Source organism: Mobula hypostoma, chromosome 5 (genome assembly GCF_963921235.1).
Source record: "Mobula hypostoma chromosome 5, sMobHyp1.1, whole genome shotgun sequence".
In the NCBI taxonomy this organism is placed as follows: domain Eukaryota; kingdom Metazoa; phylum Chordata; class Chondrichthyes; order Myliobatiformes; family Myliobatidae; genus Mobula; species Mobula hypostoma.
In genome coordinates, this window is record NC_086101.1 from 140526845 (window position 1) to 140549047 (window position 22203).

Consider the following 22203-nt stretch of genomic DNA (forward strand, 5'->3'; position numbering starts at 1 on the left):
AGGCCAGACAATAGGTTAATTACACTGGATGATATCTGTAGGATGCATGTATAGATTTTTGTTGATGACACTGAGAAGTGGCCTCCTTCTGTGTAGGAAGTTTCTTTCTCTACAAACAGCAATTCCAGAAATTTTGGCAACGTTGTACTCAGAGCACAGAAAGAAGCACATGACGAGATGTGGTAGAATTCAAGATAAGGCAGGAAAACAAATCACCGCACAGGCATGCAGCCTTTTTAAAAATACAAACTACCCACGAATGAGAAGATTGTACAATTAATGTACAAGATGTTCCAAAAGTAGAACACTGAACAGTACAGGCACGTCAACCTACAATGTTGTGCCGACCTTTTAACCTTGACTCCATGACTGATCTAACCCATTCCTCCCACATAGCCCTCAGTTTTCCTTTCATCCATGTGCCTATCTAAGGGTCTCAAATGTCCCTAATATACTGCATCTACCTCTGCCACCAACCCCAGTAGTGCATTCAAGGTACTTATGACTGAAAAAAAACACTTATCTCTCACATCTTCCCTGAACTCCTTTCCATCCCCCCCCCCTTCCCCACCCACTCAGCTTAAAAGAATGTTCCCTGGTATTACTCCTTGTCACACTGGGGAAAAAAGGTTCTGGTTGTCCACTCTAAATATCCCTAAAAAATATTAGGCAACTGTATCAATCAAGTTACCTCTCATCCCCCTTCACTCCAAAGAGAAAAACTTCAGCTTATTCTACCTTTCCTCATAGGCATGCACTCTAATCCAGGTAGCATCATGGTAATTCCTCTCTGCACCTTCTCCAAAACTTCCACATCCTTTCTACAAATGAGGCAACCAGAAATGAACATAATACTCTAAACAGAGTTTTCTAGAGCTCAACATCACCACACACTGCTGAACTCAATCCCCGATTAATGAAGGCCAACACGCGGTGCACCACCTTACTCACCCTATCAACTAGAGCAGCAACTTTGAGGGATCAATGTTCTTGGACCTCAAGATCTCTCTCCGTTTCCTCACACCGCTAAGAATTCTACCATTAAACTTTAACTCTGTCTTCAAGCTCTCTTCCAAAGTATCACCACAAATTTCTGGATTGAACTCCATCTGCTGCTCTCAGCCCAGCTCTGCATCCTGTCTACATCCCATGGTAGCCTATGACAACCCCCCTTCTATACTGTGAATGACACCAACCTTCAATGATATCTGCAAACTTACAAACAAACCCTTCCACTTCCCCATTCTCATCATATTTTAAAAACCACAGGGTAGAATTCCAGAACAACACTAGTCATGAACCTGGAGGCAGAATACGTTCCATCTGCTAACTCAGCCCTCAGCCTTCTGTGAGCTAGCCAATTCCAAGTCCACAATGCCAGGTTTCTGTGCATTCCATGCCTCATGATTTTCCTGGATGAGCCGTCCACAGGGAAACCTTGTCAAAAGTCTTACTGAAATGTCTGTGTCCTACCTTCAACCTTCCTCAAAAACTTCAATCAGGCTTGTGAGGCATGACTTACTCCTTACAAAGCCTTGCTAAGTATTCCTAATAAGGCTGTGTTTCTCCAAATACTCATACATCCTGTCCCCAAGAATCCTCTCCATTAGTTTGCCTAACACTGACATAAGCGTCACTGGTCTACAATTCCCAGGGTTAACCCCATTACCTTTCTTGAACAAAGGAACAAGATTTGCCATCGTCCGATCTTCTAGTACTACCCCTGAGGCTAGAGAGGATACAAAGACTATTGTCAACAACCCAGCAATCTTTTCTTTCACTTCCCATAGCAACCTGGATTATATCCCATCAGGCACTGGGGATTTACCAATCCCAATACAACACCGGCTCTTTCTTAACATCACCTTGGACATTAGCTTGTTCTCCGCTGACAGTAAAAATGATCAAAATCAAGAAATGAAGCAAATCAAAAAGAATCATGCAGTCTGAGTACCGCTGACTATGAAACTCCTCGGATTATTGTAAAAAATCTCTCTGGGATAGGCAATAAAAGCCACCCCAAATTCAAAGTAGAAAGCTTCAACAGTATTCCATAACATGAAAATGTGTTTTGAACATGATTGAAATAAACAGCAAGCACTATCGCTTTACTTCCCAAAAATAAGGCAAAGTGTACCAACAACTGGCATTTATACATTATCTTTAGTGCAAAACACAACAGATATTTCAAACAAAATTTGATACCTAACAACATATCATTAGTGGAACAGAATAAAAGCTGTGTCAAAGAGAAAGTTTTGAAGGAAAATCTTATAAGTAGGGAAAAGTATAGGTAGAATAGTTTAGGAAAAGAATTACAGAGTACAGGGTCTTGACAATTTAAGGAACTGCTGCCAAATGTGGAGTGATTGAACTAGATAAATAAAAGGCCAAAACTGCCACCTAATGGAAGCTTTTTGAGCAAATTACATACTTGCGACATCCAATTAGGCAGAGAACTTAAATAAAAATTAAATGAACTGAATCTTGAGGTGTGGGGCTGAGATGATGTGGAGATGATGTACACACAGTGCTGATAAAACATCTCGAAGTTAGATAACACCAAGCCTAAACTACTTTAGAAGCGACAGTAGGAAGCAAAAAGATCAATTATCCATATAAGCAAATCTGAAAGGTAATCAAACTGAGCATCAGGAAATACTAAGATTACCTATTTTAAAGTTATCCATCAAGCTGCAGCCTTTACAGTTTTGGAAAGGACAGATTCTATCCACGTGTCGCCCTTGACCTCTCCCAGACCAGAAGGTTCACAACAAGATGCTTTATGACATCACAGACACAAGCCTCCAGAAAATTAGATAAAAGTTCTGCATAAAAACAGGTTCTGGTTTTGATATAGATGTGTAATCCTGGAAAAGCCTAGATATGAATGAGGAATTGGTCGACCATCCATTAACCAAAGCTGCAAAGTCAGGAGGAAATATATAGAGCTAGAAAGAAAGAAGGATGAGAAAGGAATTGAGAGAGTATACAACCACTAGGGAAGACTACAAATTGGCTGTTCAAGGAAAGACGACTGAGGTGACCCATTTGTGCTTTTTTTTAAATGTACAAAGAGAGAAGTGATAGTACAGGTAATCTAAATAATAAATTATCAACTTGGAACCTGGCCCTTTGGGTCAATTAGTTTACCCTGGTGTTAATACTTTATCTTATTATGTCTGTTAGGGTGTATTCTGAAGTTAGGGTATATAACAAATATTAATTTCACCAGCAACCAATCTTCAAACATGAATGTGGATTGTAGATTGGATTTAAATTACGGCCTGAACAATAGTTTTCGTAGAGCTGTGCACTGGAGTTGATTGCAAACCTGATAATGCTGATTAACATTCATTTTGGGTGTCTGGAGTGTGGGTGTGAAGAAGAAAGTATGTGAAAATTAAATGCAATTCAAAGGAAGCATTGTAGATACATTGCAACTTTCGAATTGTCCTGCTGTTACCTTTGACCTTTAGCAGATAAAAATGTCACGTAATATTGGGTTGGGAGGCCTCTTCCTCCGAGAGTGTCTGAATATGATGCCTGCTGCTTGTTTTTGTTGAACAAACCACTTTTATATCAACAAGCTTCAGTGTCTCTCACATTACAATAATATTGAGTATAAAGGATGGGGTATAGGCTACGGTGGTCCACAATCTGGGCCACCTTTTAAATTGACCATACAATGGACAGCAAAGGCTCCAGCACCCTGGAGAGGGGACTGAACATCCCGGAGAGCAAGCAAAGTCGGCTCGCGCCTTCGATCTGGGCCAGCATTTAAATTGTCTAAACAGTGGATTGCATCTCAGTTAGGACCTGGCTACCGCGAAGGGCCAAGTATCTAGACTATGTCACCCAGAGACTCACTCCAAACCCAGATTTCACTGCCCAGCCTAAAGCTGCTCTCAAGCTCTTCAAATCTGCTTGGCGCACAGAGCCACCCAACCTCACACCCGAGCCAGTTGTACGGGCACCAAGTCTCATCTGCCCAGGCCCCAACTTCTCTCAGCACCCACAGCGATCCAACCTCACACCTGATCCAATAGTACAGGCCCCAAATTCTCCTCTCGGCACCCAGAGCAATCCAATCTCACACCTGGTCCAATGGTACAGGCCCCAAATTCTCCTCTCGGCAGCCAGAGCAATCCAATCTCACACCTGGTCCAATGGTACAGGCCCCAAATTCTCCTCTCAGCACCCAGAGAGATGCAGCCTCGCACCCGGGCCAGTCCTACGGCCATCGGAACTCGATTCTGCAACGCACCATTTCGGCTCATCCCTTCACTGTTTGTGGCATTAACTTAACACATTACTTCAGAAAAGCTATTTTTAGTGATTATTTAGTCAGATTTCTCATCTTTTTATCTACCAGAGAACTGTTCGGTTGAGTCATCTCAGCCACAAAAACCACCTAAGAAAGAAAAAACAATCAAGAATGTTTTTAAACGTAAACAACAGGAATTCTGCAGATGCTGGAAATTCAAGCAACACACATCAAAGTTGCTGGTGAACGCAGCAGGCCAAGCAGCATCTATAGGAAGAGGCGCAGTCGACGTTTCAGGCCGAGACCCTTCGTCAGGACAGGACCCTTCGCTAGTCCTGACGAAGGGTCTCGGCCTGAAACGTTGACTGCGCCTCTTCCTATAGATGCTGCTTGGCCTGCTGCGTTCACCAGCAACTTTGATGTGTGTTGCAAGAATGTTTTCTTCATTTAAAATCCAGGAAATTAAGGCTTGCTTTTTTAATATTTGGTTGAAATAATTTTACAACTCATCAGTTCTGCAATATACTAATAGACTGACTTTTTGATGCATCACTGGCTTTAATAAAAGGTTCTGCTTTACAAATCAAAACCATTACAATATTAATTTACCAATTTACAATACAAAGTGAAAATTCAAATAAAAGCTGCAGTGCCTCAGACCAAATTTTAAATTCACGGACTCCCTTCCACCCCAGACTAAAATGGCGTCCCCAGTCTCGCCCACCAACCGCAGCACTCAGGCTTCCGGCAAAACCCTCAAGCCTACAGAGTAACATTGTGCAGGCTTTGGAGAGGGTGTACAACAGCTTTACCAGGATGCTTCCTGGATTAGAGGGCATATGCCTGGTGACAGGTTGGACAAATCTGGGTTGTTTTGCCTGGATAGCAGAGAGCCCGGGGAGACCTGAGAGAAGTTTACAAAATTATGAGGTGCATCGATAGGGTAGATAGCCGGTATTTCTTCGCCAAGGATTAACATGTCTAATGGCATGCATTTAAGGTGAGAGGGACAAGTTCAAAGGAAATGGACAGGGCAAATTTCCCCCATATACATAGAGTGATAGATGCACTGCCAGGGGTGGTAATAAAGGTATTCAAGAGGCGCTTAGACAGATGAGTAGATAGGTATACGAATGTGCAGAGAATGGAGGGAATGTGCACATTTACCTCCACTACCATCCCTGGCTGTCTACTCTTATCTATGTGCCTCATAATTTCATACATTTCTCTCAGGTCTCCACAGAGTCTCTGTAAATCCAGAGAAAACAATCCAAATTTGTCCGTCATTACAGCACATGCCCTCTAATCCAGAGAACATTCTGGTAATTGAGGATATTATGTAGGCAGAAGAGACTAGTTTAGTTAGGCATTCAACACAACACTGTGGGCCATAGGGCCTATTCCTGAGTTTGCAGTCAACTCCAGTGCACAGCTCCAGGAAAACTATTGTCCAGGTTGCATTTAACATCCAATCTACAATCCACGTTCATGTTTGAAGATTGGTTGCTGGTGAAATTAATATTTGTTATATCCCCTAACTCCAGAATACACCCTAACAGACATGTTCTGTATTGTAATTACCATTACCCACTGATTGCCTGCTGTTGTGCTCAAGTAATTAGCAAGACTGATTCCTCCTGCTTCGCTGTTGATTTCTTCCCATTTCCTCTCACATTTAAGTTGTTAGGTTAATTGGACACTATAAATTGAACCTCATCTGTTTCTAAGTAGAAATGTGGAGAAAAGATATGGGAAAGGTGTTGAATGATACATAGGAGAAAATAAAAGCAAGATTATCATAAGATTACTGTGGTTGGTGGGCCAAAGGACCCCGCTTTCTCATTAAATTACCATTTTGCTTCCATACAATCTTGAGATCTACAACAATTCTCCCTTTCATACATCATTTCCACTTGTATCATTTTGATGACTATTTCAATAAACATCTTAGTGCTTTTCATCCCCAAAAATTCTGCTGATCAAGTAATTGCTTTACCAGATGTGATGAAAAACCAAGTTATCAGAAGATTGATGCTAATGAGAGAGAGATAAGGGAGACAATGGAGAAACATTCAAAATGCTAATTAGAGAGAAGAGAGAGATTAACGAGAAAGAAACACATTTCAGATATTGACAGACCGAATGCTTTGAACCTGAACTGTTTGAGGTTTGATGGACGGGCGATACCCCAGCAGGGGGATGAAAAGAACAGGTTCGCTAAGGCACGACACACACCACGAGATAATGAGGCCCTGGAAGAGCGGTATGCCCCCACAAGTTGGTGAGAGTTTAGAGGTCTGGTCGCAGGAACCGACCATAGATGCACAGGGTGAAAAAGGTACGATCGGCGGAAACCTGGTGTGTGTGTCCGTGCCGGGTTCACCGCAGAAGAACGGTCGTATCCGGAATGGAGGGGTCACAGTCAGTGACCACAGAAGACATAAAAGGGTTTGCCCGAAAGCTAACTGCGAAGAACATCAAAGGTCTGTTTGAATCAAAATTTACATTCTCTCTCTCTCTAACAGCACAACAGCGATTACTGCAAACTGTATTAAGCTGAACTGAACTCTACGTCACTTGAGACTGATCATTTTACCCCTAGACTGCAATAGAGCTTGGTTGATTCCTATTACCCTAGTTCTGTGTACATGTGTGTTTTATCATTGCTAACCTGTTGCATTTATATCCTTACGATTAGAGAACTGTGTTACTTATCTCTTTAATAAAACTTCATTAGTTTCTGTTAAACCAGACTCCAACACGTGGTCCATTTCTGCTGGTTTGGCAACCCAGTTACGGGGTACGTAACATAGAGAAGTAGTCTCTTAAATTTCACTAGTGTATCTGGCTCCACCACTGACTCAGGCAGTGCATTCCACACACCAACCACTCTCTGAGTAAAAAACCTTCCTCCAATATCCCCCTTGAACTTCCCACACCTTACCTTAAAGCCATGTCTTCTTGTATTGAGCAGTGGTGCCCTGGGGAAGAGGCGCTGGCTATCCACTCTATTTATTCCTCTTAATATCTTGTATACCTCTATCATGTCTCCTCTCATCCTCCTTCTCTCCAAAGAGTAAAGCCCCAGCTCCCTTAATCTCTGATCATAATCCATACTCTCTAAACCAGGCAGCATCCTGGTAAATCTCCTCTGTACCCTTTCCAATGCTTTCACATCCTTCCTATAGTCAGGCAACCAGAACTAGACACAATACTCCAAGTATGGCCTAACCAGAGTTTTATAGAGCTGCATCATTACCTCGCGACTCTTAAACTCTATCCTCAACTTATGAAAGCTAACACCCCATAAGCTTTCTTAACAACCCTATCTACCTGTGAGGCAACTTTCAGGGATCTGTGGACATGTATCCCGAGATCCCTCTGCTCCTCCACACTACCCAGTATCCTGCCATTTACTTTGTACACTGCCTTGGAGTTTGTCCTTCCAAAGTGTACCACCTCACACTTCTCTGGGTTGAACTCCATCTGCCACTTCTCAGCCCACTTCTGCATCCTATCAATGTCACTCTGCAATCTTTGACAATCCTCTACACTATCCACAACACCACCAACCTTTGTGTCATCTGCAAACTTGCCAACCCACCCATTTACTCCCACATCCAGGTCGTTAATAAAAATCACGAAAAGTAGAGGTCCCAGAATCGATCCTTGTGGGACACCACTAGTCACAATCTTCCAATCTGAATGTACTCCCTCCACCATGACCCTCTGCCTTCTGCAGGCAAGCCAATTCTGGATCCACCTGCCCAAACTTCCCTGGATCCCAAGCCTTATCGTATACAGCCATACTACTTTTAGTTCAGAAAACAAATCTTATTAACAACATTCTCCACTCGTTTCAAGTGCTTGTTTATAAACTAGATTATTAGTATTTCAAGAGCAACACACAGAATATTACAAAATATTAATATATCCACTGCCAGTTGTGGTATAGCATTCTCCACTCATTCAATAATCCCTCATCAGCATTTTTAAACTTCCCTTGATATTTATCCAAGTCATTGTATCGACCATTGAAAACGATTCCTCAGTACTCACCAATGCAGAGATTAGAGCTATTTTAAAGACTTACCAGTCTGCAAATTTTCCAATTTTTAGGCTCTTTACAATAGAAGTTTTAATCTAATTCAAATACATTTTTACTGTTTCTTTATCTTCCCTATCACCATTACACCAACAATCACCTAATGTCACTTTATGACATACAGATAGTCTTGGATACAACAGCTACATGTACATTGTGTTTTATAGGATTGCCTTTATATTTATAATGCTTTTTAGGCTGCATAGGATCCCCAGTAACAATGATTTTGTTCTGCTTTACACGCAAGTACTGAAGAATGCCAATAAACAATCTATTTCACTACCAGAATATCTTGGCCAGAACAGTACATAATAGTCCAAAGAGAGAGCTTTTGAATGGGCAGTTCAAACTCAACAATCACTCTCTTGGTTGGTTTTACAGGTACAATGATGTGGCCAGGATGGTGGCAAGAAAGATCTCACTCTGTGCATTTGTACAAAACACCCAGAACCTCTGCACCACAGCAAGCTGTTCTCCAGCTGCTACAGCAGAGGTTCCCAACCTTTTTTTTTGCCATGGACCAATACCTTTGAACAAGGGGGTCCGTGGACCCCAGCTTGAAAACCCTTGTGCTACAAGGCCACAATCTCAACCTTCCCTTGCTGAAATGCCCCACTGCATGAGAAATATGGGCAGCGATATAATATTTGATCCAGTTCATCAGCAGTGGCTTGAGGATTCTGCTCACAATCTGCTTCCAGGTGCACGGTGATGGATTTGAATGCAGCTCAGAGTACATCAACTTAGCACAAGAGGCCTTGCTATCTTCCTGAAAGCTGCTGATCTTCCAGAATGGGAATTATTCTCCAGTATCAACACACACACACACACATACACACAATGATAGAGGAACTCAACAGGTCCAAAAGCTTGCAACGTTTCCAGTCAACACCACTCAAGACTAGAAAGGAAGAATAAAAGGGTAGGGAGAGGGGGAGAGGCATGAGCTGGCAAGAGATAGTTTAACCCAGGCCAGAAGGGAGGGGTGGGAGTGAAGAAAGGAAATAATGCAAGAAGCTGGGAGATGATACGTGGGAGAGACAAAGGACTAAAGGGGGAGGATTCTGATAGGACAGAATAGACCAAGGAATAAAAGAAAGGTGAAGACAGATGGTGAGGGCAAAGGTGGGGAAGAGGAGGGGTGGTGGGGTGACAGGGATAAGGAAAAACAGGAGGGAATGGTTACCAAAAGGCTATGCAGCATTGCTCCACCAATCTGACAAGCTTCAACGTGCTACCAGTAGGCACTGCCAACAAGCACATATCATATACTTCTTGACAGTGAAATTCAGTGTACTCACAAGAGGGGAAACCTATGCCAAATGGGAATGGGAAGTTGAAGGGAGAGGACTTTACAGTGCAAGGCCTCCACATCACTAAATGCACAAGGACAAGATAAATGTGGTGCGATCAAAAAAAAGTTTCTGCTGTATGTAACTACAAATGCTTGGATGGCCAAATTAAAACATTGTCAAAATTGCATGTGTGTACAGTCGGCCCTCCGTATCCGTGGGGGATTGGTTCCGGGACGCCCCGTGGATACCAAGATTCGCAGATGCTAAGTCCCTTATATAAAAGCCTAAGAGAGCTCGTAAGGGTGTTATGAAAAGCGAAACTAGCGTTCAGTGTTTGTTCTGCAGCAAGCTGTTATAGAGGCAGCGTGCACCCCGAGCAGCGAGATTGCTTTATCTCGATTTGTGTATCCGTTAGCAAGATGTGTCCTAAGGTATTAGAGAAGCCTAAGAGAGCTCGTAAGGGTGTTACACTTAGCGTAAAACTGGACGTAATTAAGCGTTTCAATCATGGTGAACGAAATAAAGACATTGTGCGTGCGTTGAACTTGCCTGCGTCCACCATTCGTATTCTGTATTTACACGCAGAGAGAAAGAATCTTGAAAGCTGCCGAATGTTACTACGGCAACATACATCAAAGTTGCTGGTGAACGCAGCAGGCGAAGCAGCATCTATAGGAAGAGGTACAGTCGACGTTTCAGGCCGAGACCCTTCGTCAGGACTAACTGAAGGAAGAGTGAGTAAGGGATTTGAAAGCTGGAGGGGGAGGGGGAGATGCAAAATGATAGGAGAAGACAGGAGGGGGAGGGATAGAGCCGAGAGCTGGACAGGTGATAGGCAAAAGGGGATACGAGAGGATCATGGGACAGGAGGTCCGGGAAGAAAGACAAGGGCGGGGGGGTGACCCAGAGGATGGGCAAGAGGTATATTCAGAGGGACAGAGGGAGAAAAAGGAGAGTGAGAGAAAGAATGTGTGCATAAAAATGAGTAACAGATGGGGTACGAGGGGGAGGTGGGGCCTTAGCGGAAGTTAGAGAAGTCAATGTTCATGCCATCAGGTTGGAGGCTACCCAGACGGAATATAAGGTGTTGTTCCTCCAACCTGAGTGTGGCTTCATCTTTACAGTAGAGGAGGCCGTGGATAGACATGTCAGAATGGGAATGGGATGTGGAATTAAAATGTGTGGCCACTGGGAGATCCTGCTTTCTCTGGCGGACAGAGCGTAGATGTTCAGCAAAGCGGTCTCCCAGTCTGCGTCGGGTCTCACCAATATATAAAAGGCCACATCGGGAGCACCGGATGCAGTATATCACCCCAGTTGACTCACAGGTGAAGTGTTGCCTCACCTGGAAGGACTGTTTGGGGCCCTGAATGGTGGTGAGGGAGGAAGTGTAAGGGCATGTGTAGCACTTGTTCCGCTTACACGGATAAGTGCCAGGAGGGAGATCAGTGGGGAGGGATGGGGGGGACGAATGGACAAGGGAGTTGTGTAGGGAGCGATCCCTGCGGAATGCAGAGAGAGGGGGGGAGGGAAAGATGTGCTTAGTGGTGGGATCCCGTTGGAGGTGGCGGAAGTTACGGAGAATAATATGTTGGACCCGGAGGCTGGTGGGGTGGTAGGTGAGGACCAGGGGATCCCTATTCCTAGTGGGGTGGTGGGAGGATGGAGTGAGAGCAGATGTACGTGAAATGGGGGAGATGCGTTTAAGAGCAGAGTTGATAGTGGAGGAAGGGAAGCCCCTTTCTTTAAAAAAGGAAGACATCTCCCTCGTCCTAGAATGAAAAGCCTCATCCTGAGAGTAGATGCGGCGGAGACGGAGGAATTGCGAGAAGGGGATGGCGTTTTTGCAAGAGACAGGGTGAGAAGAGGAATAGTCCAGATAGCTGTGAGAGTCAGTAGGCTTATAGTAGACATCAGTGGATAAGCTGTCTCCAGAGACAGAGACAGAAAGATCTAGAAAGGGGAGGGAGGTGTCGGAAATGGACCAGGTAAACTTGAGGGCAGGGTGAAAGTTGGAGGCAAAGTTAATAAAGTCAACGAGTTCTGCATGCGTGCAGGAAGCAGCGCCAATGCAGTCGTCGATGTAGCGAAGGAAAAGTGGGGGACAGATACCAGAATAGGCACGGAACATAGATTGTTCCACAAACCCAACAAAAAGGCAGGCATAGCTAGGACCCATACGGGTGCCCATAGCTACACCTTTAGTTTGGAGGAAATGGGAGGAGCAAAAGGAGAAATTATTAAGAGTAAGGACTAATTCTGCTAGACGGAGCAGAGTGGTGGTAGAGGGGAACTGATTAGGTCTGGAATCCAAAAAGAAGCATAGAGCTTTGAGACCTTCCTGATGGGGGATGGAAGTATATAAGGACTGGACATCCATGGTGAAAATAAAGCGGTGGGGGCCAGGGAACTTAAAATCATCGAAAAGTTTAAGAGCGTGAGAAGTGTCACGAACATAGGTCGGAAGGGATTGAACAAGGGGTGATAAAACAGTGTCGAGGTATGCAGAAACGAGTTCGGTGGGGCAGGAGCAAGCTGAGACAATAGGTCGGCCAGGACAGGCAGGTTTGTGGATCTTGGGTAGGAGGTAGAAACGGGAAGTGCGGGGTGTGGGAACTATAAGGTTGGTAGCAGTGGATGGGAGATCCCCTGAGCGGATAAAGTCGGTGATAGTGTGGGAGACAATGGCCTGGTGCTCCTTAGTGGGGTCACGATCGAGGGGTAAATAAGAGGAGGTATCCGCGAGTTGTCGCTGTGCCTCGGCAAGGTAGAGGTCAGTACGCCAGACTACAACAGCACCCCCCTTATCAGCGGGTTTAATAATAAGGTTAGGATTAGTGCGGAGGGAGTGGAGAGCAGAGCGTTCCGAAGGAGTGAGGTTGGAATGGGGACAAGGTGCAGTGAAGTCGAGACGGTTGATGTCCCGTCGGCAGTTAGCAATAAAGAGATCCAGAGCAGGCAGAAGACCAGAGCGGGGTGACAATAAAGAGATCCAGAGCAGGCAGAAGACCAGAGCGGGGTGGCAATAAAGAGATCCAGAGCAGGCTACACATGCCCTTACACTTCCTCCCTTACCACCATTCAGGGCCCCAAACAGTCCTTCCAGGTGAGGCATCACTTCACCTGTGAGTCGACTGGGGTGATATACTGTGTCCGGTGCTCCCGATGTGGCCTTTTATATATTGGTGAGACCCGACGCAGACTGGGAGACCGCTTTGCTGAACATCTACGCTCTGTCCGCCAGAGAAAGCAGGATCTCCCAGTGGCCACACATTTTAATTCCACATCCCATTCCCATTCTGACATGTCTATCCACGGCCTCCTCTACTGTAAAGATGAAGCCACACTCAGGTTGGAGGAACAACACCTTATATTCCGTCTGGGTAGCCTCCAACCTGATGGCATGAACATTGACTTCTCTAACTTCCGCTAAGGCCCCACCTCCCCCTCGTACCCCATCTGTTACTCATTTTTATGCACACATTCTTTCTCTCACTCTCCTTTTTCTCCCTCTGTCCCTCTGAATATACCTCTTGCCCATCCTCTGGGTCACTCCCCCCCCCCGTCTTTCTTCCCAGACCTCCTGTCCCATGATCCTCTCGTATCCCCTTTTGCCTATCACCTGTCCAGCTCTCGGCTCTATCCCTCCCCCTCCTGTCTTCTCCTAGCATTTTGCATCTCCCCCTCCAGCTTTCAAATCCCTTACTCACTCTTCCTTCAGTTAGTCCTGACGAAGGGTCTCGGCCTGAAACGTCGACTGCACCTCTTCCTATAGATGCTGCTTGGCCTGCTGCGTTCACCAGCAACTTTGATGTATGTTGCTTGAATTTCCAGCATCTGCAGAATTCCTGTTGTTTGAATGTTACTACGGTATTGATTCTGCTAGTAGAATATCATTCCTGCTTTTACTATATGTTAGTGTTATTTTAGGTTTTATGTGTTATTTGGTAGGTTATTTTTTTTGGATCTGGGAATGCTCAAAAATTTTCCCATATAACCCGAACGAGATGCGAGGCAAACAATACTCAAGCAACAAGTGCTGGAGAGAGAACTTCCGGGTTTTCCCCATCCCCAGTTGGTTGAATCCACGGATGCGGAATCCACGGATACAGAGGGATGACTGTATTTTAATAGGATATTAAACTTTGTGAAAAAATCTTGCAGAATTAAATGCTTCTATTACTGCTAATTACAACTAATATCTGCTGCAATGGCCTTGTGTAACAACATTTTACAAAACGTCTACATTTCTTTTATAAATTTAACCACATTGGGTTGACTCAAAATAGCTGCCTCAACATGATACTGGTATGAGTAGTGACTGCAGCAGCAATTTACATGCAATCCCAATAGCCAGTGGTTAATAAACACAAGAGATTTGGTAGATGCTGGAATTGTTAAGCAACTCACACGAAATGCTGGCAGAACTCAACAAGTCAGGCAGCATCTATGATGGGGAATAGACAGTCAACGTAGTAGGCCAAGACCCTTCATCAGGACTGGAAAGTGAGGGGGCAGAAGCCAGAATAAGAAGGTGGGGAGGGGGAGGGGAAGGAGTACAAGCTGGTAGGTGATAAAGGACACCAGGTGAGGGGGATGAAGTAAATGTTGGGAGAGGATACGTGGAAGTAAAGGATTGAAAGAGGAGGAATCCAATAGGAGAGGACAGTGGATCATGGGTGAAAGTGAAGGAAGAGGGCAACCAAAGGGAGGTGATGGGCAGGTGAGGAGATGAAAAGGTAAGAGGGTAAACAGAATGAAGAATGAAAAAGGGGGAGGGGCAAGGGGTGGCAGGAGAAGAGAAATGCCAGAAGTTGGAGAAATTAAAATTCAGACAAAAACTTTTTGGGGATTTAAGATGAAAATATATAAACTTACCTTCAATACTCATGATTTCATTTCCCAAACAAAATAAAGATTGTGTTGACCACCTTTGTAACATGGATGCCTGGTGGCAGAGCCAGATGTCTTTCAGTTTGTGGCATTTGTAACTGAACGTTTGCTATTTATATATGCAAAGAAAAGAGTCTCTATTATGATGTAAACTGCAGACGTTTTCCATTTTCAAGATATTAGATTAGGAAAACAGGGTAATACAATTACTAGGTAAAACATTTCCATCTGATCTCACCAACAGGTCAGCCACCCTTTCAGTGTAGAATTAGTCATTGCTTCTTTAAAAGAAGCCAGACAATAGTGTCCTGAGCACTCCACGGTTAAACATAGATGGAAGGTCAGGGACAGAAAAATATTAACTGTTTCAATCTCCGTATCAGTTCCGTATCTTCCCACATGTTTTTTTTTAAATTTTTATAAAGATTAAGTGTGCACAATATACACAACAACCCTTTAAACATTTACATCAATAAACACTGGATGAAATGACCATCTGAGAGCCAGAACTTTGCTTGGGAACTGTTACAGCATTACATGTCATCATGCCTTAGCCTTGCAGTATCTCAATCATTTGGTAAACCCAGTCTTACAGAAAAGGACCTTCTGCCCATTATATCGCCTTGCCCCTCAAATAAAAACACTCAATTTACCCCAATCTCTCTTTACAGAACTCTGTCAACTCTACGTCAGTTATGGTCACCATGGAAATGGTGGGCAGTTTCAACGCTGAACGGTTGTATGATCACTTTGGTTTCGTTCGGTCTCGTTTACATGGCAGTTCCCTGTACGTAAATTGTACCCGTTTGCGCAAATTTTATTACTATTTCAGTTACATTATCTTAAGAATACTTTTACCGCAACTAAAATAAAGCTACAGCTAGATTTTTAACTTTAAGAAAAATGCGGGCGGGTTTTAAAAAAAGTTAAGATTGTACTGTAGTGGGAGGAGGAAGGTTCAGAGAAACAAAAGGTCGGAAGAAATTCAGTTACAAAACAAGATGCGATTACAATCACCTCTCCTCTTCTGACGGGCATTTTTCCTGTTGAAGCGACAGTGGGGGGAAATATCTTTTCACATCAATGCGAGTTGGGGTCTGCAGAAACGAATTTCTTCACTACAAAGAGGTAGCTGATAGCTGGGTGAAGTTATCCCAATCACTTCCCAGCTCTGAATGAGTTTCCCTGAAACTCGCAACAATGCTGGTTGCAACATTCTTATTAAACCTTCGGGATTGGACACTGCGACTTGGGGCGGGTGGGAACGGCAAAGAAAGAGCGAACTCACATTACATACACTACTTCGAGCGCAGGGCTCTACATCTATAGTTGCAGTACTTGAAATTAGTTCATCAAGAGCTGTACACCGTGTGTTGCATTCGACTGTTTTACAAATAGCCTATTTGTGACACTCTCTTCCCCGCCTCCCGTCTGTGTGCAGAATGGCATGCTCCACGTATGGCCAACGCCTCAGTGCTTTTTGCAAAAGGATGAAAGAATCCAAACATTAAAGGAGTTTGACGTCATTGTGCTTTAACGCAGGTTACAGTTCGCAAAGATTTACAGTATTGGGTTAACGTAAGGGGTCATAAAGCAGGTTTTCCAATATTGGCAACACTGGTACAGTGTTGGGAGCACTACATTCATACGTTTTGGGTGGATGGGAAATGAATGGGCACAACATCTTGGGTTGTTTATTGTGGAACATGGCCCCGTGTACCCTTTCCTGTCGCTCCTCCATGGTTTTCCACTTTGCCTACAGTTGATTGAAGCCTTCAAGAAAAAAAAAACAAGATGAAGAATGATTGTGTATCAATGGCACAGGAAGTTTAGTAATATATGCAAGGCAGAATTATGGCTTCTTAACACTTCATACATATCTACACCTACGGTTCAAAAGATCCACTGACCGGTTGTTCAGGTGTTTCTGTTTATGTTTCAAAGTTTCAGGCAACTATTAGGAAAAGATGATCAGACAAAGTATCAGTACTGACATCTGAGATGGTTGCAATCATTTTAGCCTTGGAATGGGTTGAAGAATTACACCCTGATTATTTATTTTGGTGCTCTGATTTGTTCTCTGTTTTGACATCTATTAAAACAGGTACTTCAAATTGTAGGCCAGACATTTGTCTTAAGATCGGACAACATCTGTTGAGGTTGCTGGTGCATGCATTCCTTATGGGCCAGGTCTCTGCTCTTGCTGGGGTTGAAGGCAGGCAGGGATTTAAGCCAAGCAATCACTTAAGATTAAGGACATAAATGTAGTGGTGACTTTGGATAAAGGGGAGGTGAAAGCCATAATTAAAAAGTCTATTTGAGCACTGTGGCAACAAAGTTTGGATAAAGAAAAAAAGGACAGCATTTAAAATTCAGAGGATAGTGGGAACTCCACTGGGAAATGGGTATAAAAGGGAGGAAGAAGTTATGCTTACACATTTATGTATTGGATATACTAGGTTAAATAATTCCTTTCTCAGAATTAAAGCATGTGATTTGGGCATTAGTAGGGAGTGCACTTGTCAAGAAACAGTGCAGCATGTATTATTTGAATACAGTTCCAGTGAAGTGCAAAGTGAAACACAATTGCTAAATTGAGATCTTTGGGACAGGCACAATTCAACTCGTGAAGTTTGTTGGGATATCACTGCCAATGTAATGTATATAAATGTGTAGTTAGTTTTCTGAAAAGCATTAGACAGTTTGATATTATTTGAGTTGTGGGTTGGGGGTTTACTTCACGTCTTTTTGCTCCACATTCCAACTCAGGAGGTGGCAGTAATGCACATTATTTGGTCTGCAAACCTCCATTAAACCTTACAAGAAAAAGAATTGTGCCTCATCAGCTGCCCAGTGGTCAGTACTCTGAAAAATACTTTTGGGTTGAGTTCCCACTGCAGAGAGAATCTTGCTGTACTGCTGACAAAGATAATGTTCTTCAGGTAAAATGTTAGATTGAGGCCTTGTTTAGTTTCTCGGATGAAGACCATCTAATAGTTGAAAAACAACACGTTCCCTGGAATGGACAAAATTCCATCTTCAGCACATAACAATGGTGAGGAAGTACTTATGCCCTGAATTTACTTCCTCATTTCCCCAGCTTGGGAACAGAACAGCATACCCTGGAATCACATAGATATTGTGGTGATCATTGGCAAAAAAGAAGGTAGCTTGATGTCAAAATTATAATAGAGGTGTTTCTCCCCTAGTCTGTCACAAAGACAGGCATATGGATTTAAAAGATTTGGAGGCTATGGGACTAAGTTAGATGGGTATCTTGGTTGAGTTGGGCTGTAGTGCCTGTTTCCATGCTCTGTGAGTAAGGAAAGTCACTGGAAAACTCTTCCTCAAATAGCTCCTTACACTGGCTGAAGAATTGCATCTGGAAATTGTCTATCTAGAGGTAGTGGAGATAAATTTCACCATCCATTAATTTCAAGGAGGAATATAATTGACCTTTCTTTTGACCTCACAGGAGCTACTACTCAATGAAAGTGACAACACTGCACTAGCATGATCTTTGGCTGACTGGAGAAATGAGGGGTTGTGATCTTGTTCTTCAAACACTGCATCAATTCATGGTCTACTGAACAGCAGTAGTACCCATCCTGTTGTGTGATTCAGAGACAAGGAGAACCTACATTAGGCACCAAGAACTGGGGAAGTAATACAAATATTATCTCTGCAAAGCCCTCCAATTGCATGATAACCTAACCAACTCCCAAACCTAAGCATTGCTGGCTGGTAGTGTAGCGGCATCTGCACTGGGCTTCGAGGCGAGTGGTCCTGGCCAGCACCTTGCATGCTTTCCATCCGTGCTGAGTTGAGCCTCGAGCTAGCAACTCGGACTCGTAAAAAACAGACAAATGCTAAAGAAATGGCAGGGTTGCTGCCCAGTGCACCACAAGGCACGGAGAGGAATGACAAACCTGGACAACATTTTCAGCATCAAGGCTCTGACTTCACTTAGCCTTTGACTAACCTTCTAGTCACTTGTCCTAACATCTCCTTCAGAGGTCTGATGAGAAACTCTGCCAAATAATTACTGTGTGGAAAATCACAAGTTTGCTTTGCTTACAGATACCGTATAAATGAAATCCAGTGTTATTTTTGACAAACACAATAAAGTAGTGTGGCAGGGCATGGGAGAGTCCCAATTAAAAAAGGCAAGTTACGCTTGGTAGTAGGAAGTGGCTGCTGGTTGTCAGTGCAAGCTGATGGGAACCGCAATAGCCAAAAAAAGGATGTGGTGTGCTTGTGGCAGTTGCAAAAGAAAACTTTCACCCAATGCTTGTTTAGAGGGGTAAAAAAAGGTAAAAGGTGTGAGGACATAGATTGGTCAGCATCTGTGAATTGAAAAGACATTATGTCCAGAGCTAAAGATTTACAAATATAAGAGTCACTAGTAAATTTAGGATAAATGTCTTCGCTTCAGGGTGCTGAATATGTAACACTGAGACAAACAGTGGAAGTGTGTTTTAGGGTCAGCTGGATCATCCTGAAAGAGAAAGATTAGAAGATATAGGAGCAGAATTAAGCCATTCAACCACTGAGCCTGCTGCAGTGAAATACAGGAATTTGTTGACACTGAGCAGAAGGGTGGGATAAGGCTCACGTGGACTTTCTATACTCTTTTTGGGGAAGAAACAAAATGCCATGCAGTCAGTAAAGTGGTTTGAAGTACAGACATTTCTAAACACAGCATCTGACTTCCACTTTAGATCTGAATGAGCTCCCAGATTTAATAACGTGATACATAGAAAGCCTTAGTGTTGACATTCAATTGATGATTGAAGTCTTATCTTCAGAAACTTGAGTATAATCATTCAGGCTGATGCTAGTGCGGTACTGAAGGAACGTGTATTGCCTTTTTGATGAGATATTAAAATGAAGCTCTGTGACAATAAATCAAGGACAAGGGAGTTTTGGCCAATATATATTCCACAAACAACCTACTATAACTAGCTCCCAGCTGACTGTGAGAAACAGCTGTACTTTGAAATATAGGAATCCATATACCACACTGTGAAGGAATTTTAAAACTTGATAATTCATGGACAATGATGGTTAAACAAATCATGAACCATAAGCAAAAAACAGAGTTAAGAATGCAAGCAATCACATCATCAGGGAAACTTTGTAATAATTGTTTAAGGGAAACTGACTAATCAAAACCTTGAAGATATTTAGCTAAAGAAAAACCCACAAAAGCAATGATACCAGTACCAATAGTGGGCTTTGATCAAGGATAGTTGACTAAACTTACATGAACATAACTAGACAACGGTTAGACGAGCCTGGGTTTCAGGGATAATTGACTTCCAAGTTATATGTGGGCTAAGTCAAATATCTCTGAATAAGACTTGATTACATAAATAATAATAATATACACAGCTATGAAATCAGCTAAACCCTATATCAGAGTTACTCTCCAGGACTGATGAATGCAGTTTGAGACAGCATATTCAGCTGAATAATATTACACTTAGTTAAGTCTTTGAACAAGATAGATACATTAACAACTTGTGAGAAATAATGCAGTATAAAAATATGCTTTCAGCTCCATTGTGATAGCTTTAATTAAAAAGAGCTAAAGTTTTTCTCAACAGTGAGTGTAACACAGTTTTTCAGTTACTCAAGGCAAATCTGACCTGATTGGATATCCTATATTAGAACTGACATCATGTCTAGATAATTCTAAGATTTCTGAAGAATTCCAGATATTGTATTTTCTGTCATTAAGTAACATTACAATTTCCTGTTGTTAAAAATGTGTTAATGTTACAAACTAATTTGTCAAAGTTCCAGAGAGCAGCTAGAAGTAAGATTGTAATTTTATGGGCAAGAGAAAGTGTATGATTGTCAGAATTCACCAGTTTTTAGTTACATTGTTTCTTTAATAATTTCCTTTACATTTTTACATTGCCGCTCGTAAATTCTGTATCAATTTACAAACCCCATCTTAGTGCCCTAAACGTGTATTATTGCAGAGAAACATAACTGAGAACAGTAGCCGTCCAAGATATTTACTGTCTGAGGAGAAAAATCTCAGATCCCTCAAAGCATCTATGAAGCCTGTCTATCACACCTTGGGGTGATTTAAAGATTCAGTGTTATCGTCAATTTAGTAGTCTGCTATGGCTGATCCATTATATGCACCATAAGCCCAAATGCTGGACTCAGCCTTCACCCTATTTAAGCTCCGAAGTTCTCTTTGAATTCAGATTTTATTGAAATTGATCTCATTCATCTGAACTCCATATGGAAGTCCCGAGGTTTAAAAAATCAAGGTGTTCTATAATTTCATGGGCAAGTGCTGCATATGCTTACCCCACAATACCCAGCACAGGTGAAGCTGCTGCAATACTTGAAGAATGGTCAAAATCCTGGAAACCAGGTAAACTCCAGAAAGAACAGATTTTACTCCATGTTTGCAGACTTTCAGAAAGAAACTAAAACCATTCACAATCCTTCTTGGAAATATCTTGCAAAGAATGTCGCAGAGATTACTCAACACTACCTCCCAAACCCACAACCTCTATCACTAAGGAAAGATCTACAGCTATCATAGTGAAAGAGCATTCAATCCATGTACTGAACTCAGCTGAAAATTTGAAAGATCCTGCAAAACTTGACTAGTGTCCACATGGTCTGCCAATAGTGACACTAATTACAGTGATTTCCTAGCTGTACTCCTTGCATGACTCAAATGACAAGGCAGGGGGGAAAATATCCAGGACATTGTTCTTCCTCAGAAGAACCAAACAGGTCTCAGATTAATGTCTAAAAAGACAATTTTTCATGCACCTGGAACTCTGGGAACTGTTGATCAAACTTCATCCACTGTTAATACTCAAACATTCAAAGAAGAGGTTTATTCATTCAAAAGCTAAACACTGTAGATGCTGAAAATCTAGAATAAAATACAAATATTGGAATCATCAACATTGAATTTACATGAGTTCAAAAACAACTCCACATTATTCACAGATCTCCTTCCACATTCAACCACACCTACAAACTAAGGGGAATTATAATGGTCAATTAATCTCCCAACACATGCATCTTGAAATGTGGGAGGAGGATGGAGGAAATTCATGTACAAACTCAATATACACCGTATCCAAAGTCAGAATTGAACCCAGTCTTTGGTGTTGTGAGGCAGCAGGTCTGGTGAAAGGTGCTGTCAGTTGAAGACTGGTTTCGAAATGCAGCAAAGCTCAAAGGTTACTATTCTAGATAACTGCCAGACAATGTGTTATCAAATAACTGTCAGATTTTCAGACAAATCATGCATTTAATTCAAAACAGAGGGTTGTAGCTGGGATTGAATCACAGTTTCTATAGTATGAGTCACAGCAACTCAGTAGGTAGCTTCCTTGAGTTTGAGTCAATATTAGTTGGTTCAAGTTTCTTAACAGAAACTTGAGCATGTAATCTACATTGATTGTGCAATGTGGTATTGAAGGAGAGCAGCACTGTCAGAGATTATAAATTTCAGGTAGGATATTAGGAATGGGCAATAAAAGCAGGTAACACTGTATTCCATTGATATTTCTGGGAATCTTGGCAAGTTCCTGCTTGGTCATTGGATGCCATGTGAGAAGCAGAACCAGGAACTTGCCAGTGATGTTCAAACCAAA

The 22203-nt window shown here is 42.6% G+C and overlaps 1 protein-coding gene across 2 annotated transcripts in view; it reads right to left on the reverse strand.

Moving 5' to 3' along the window:
- Positions 1–22203, reverse strand: part of tjp2a (tight junction protein 2a (zona occludens 2)) — a 160577-nt gene that overhangs the window by 130217 nt on the left and 8157 nt on the right. The window contains exon 1 of one of the 2 annotated variants that reach the window (XM_063049072.1): positions 15578–15763. The exons of the other annotated variant lie outside the window; for it this stretch is intronic. Coding sequence (XP_062905142.1) covers positions 15578–15598 — 21 coding nt within the window. The 5' untranslated portion in view covers positions 15599–15763. Of the gene's footprint in view, positions 1–15577; positions 15764–22203 lie in introns of those variants that run through there. 2 annotated transcript variants of the gene reach the window in all.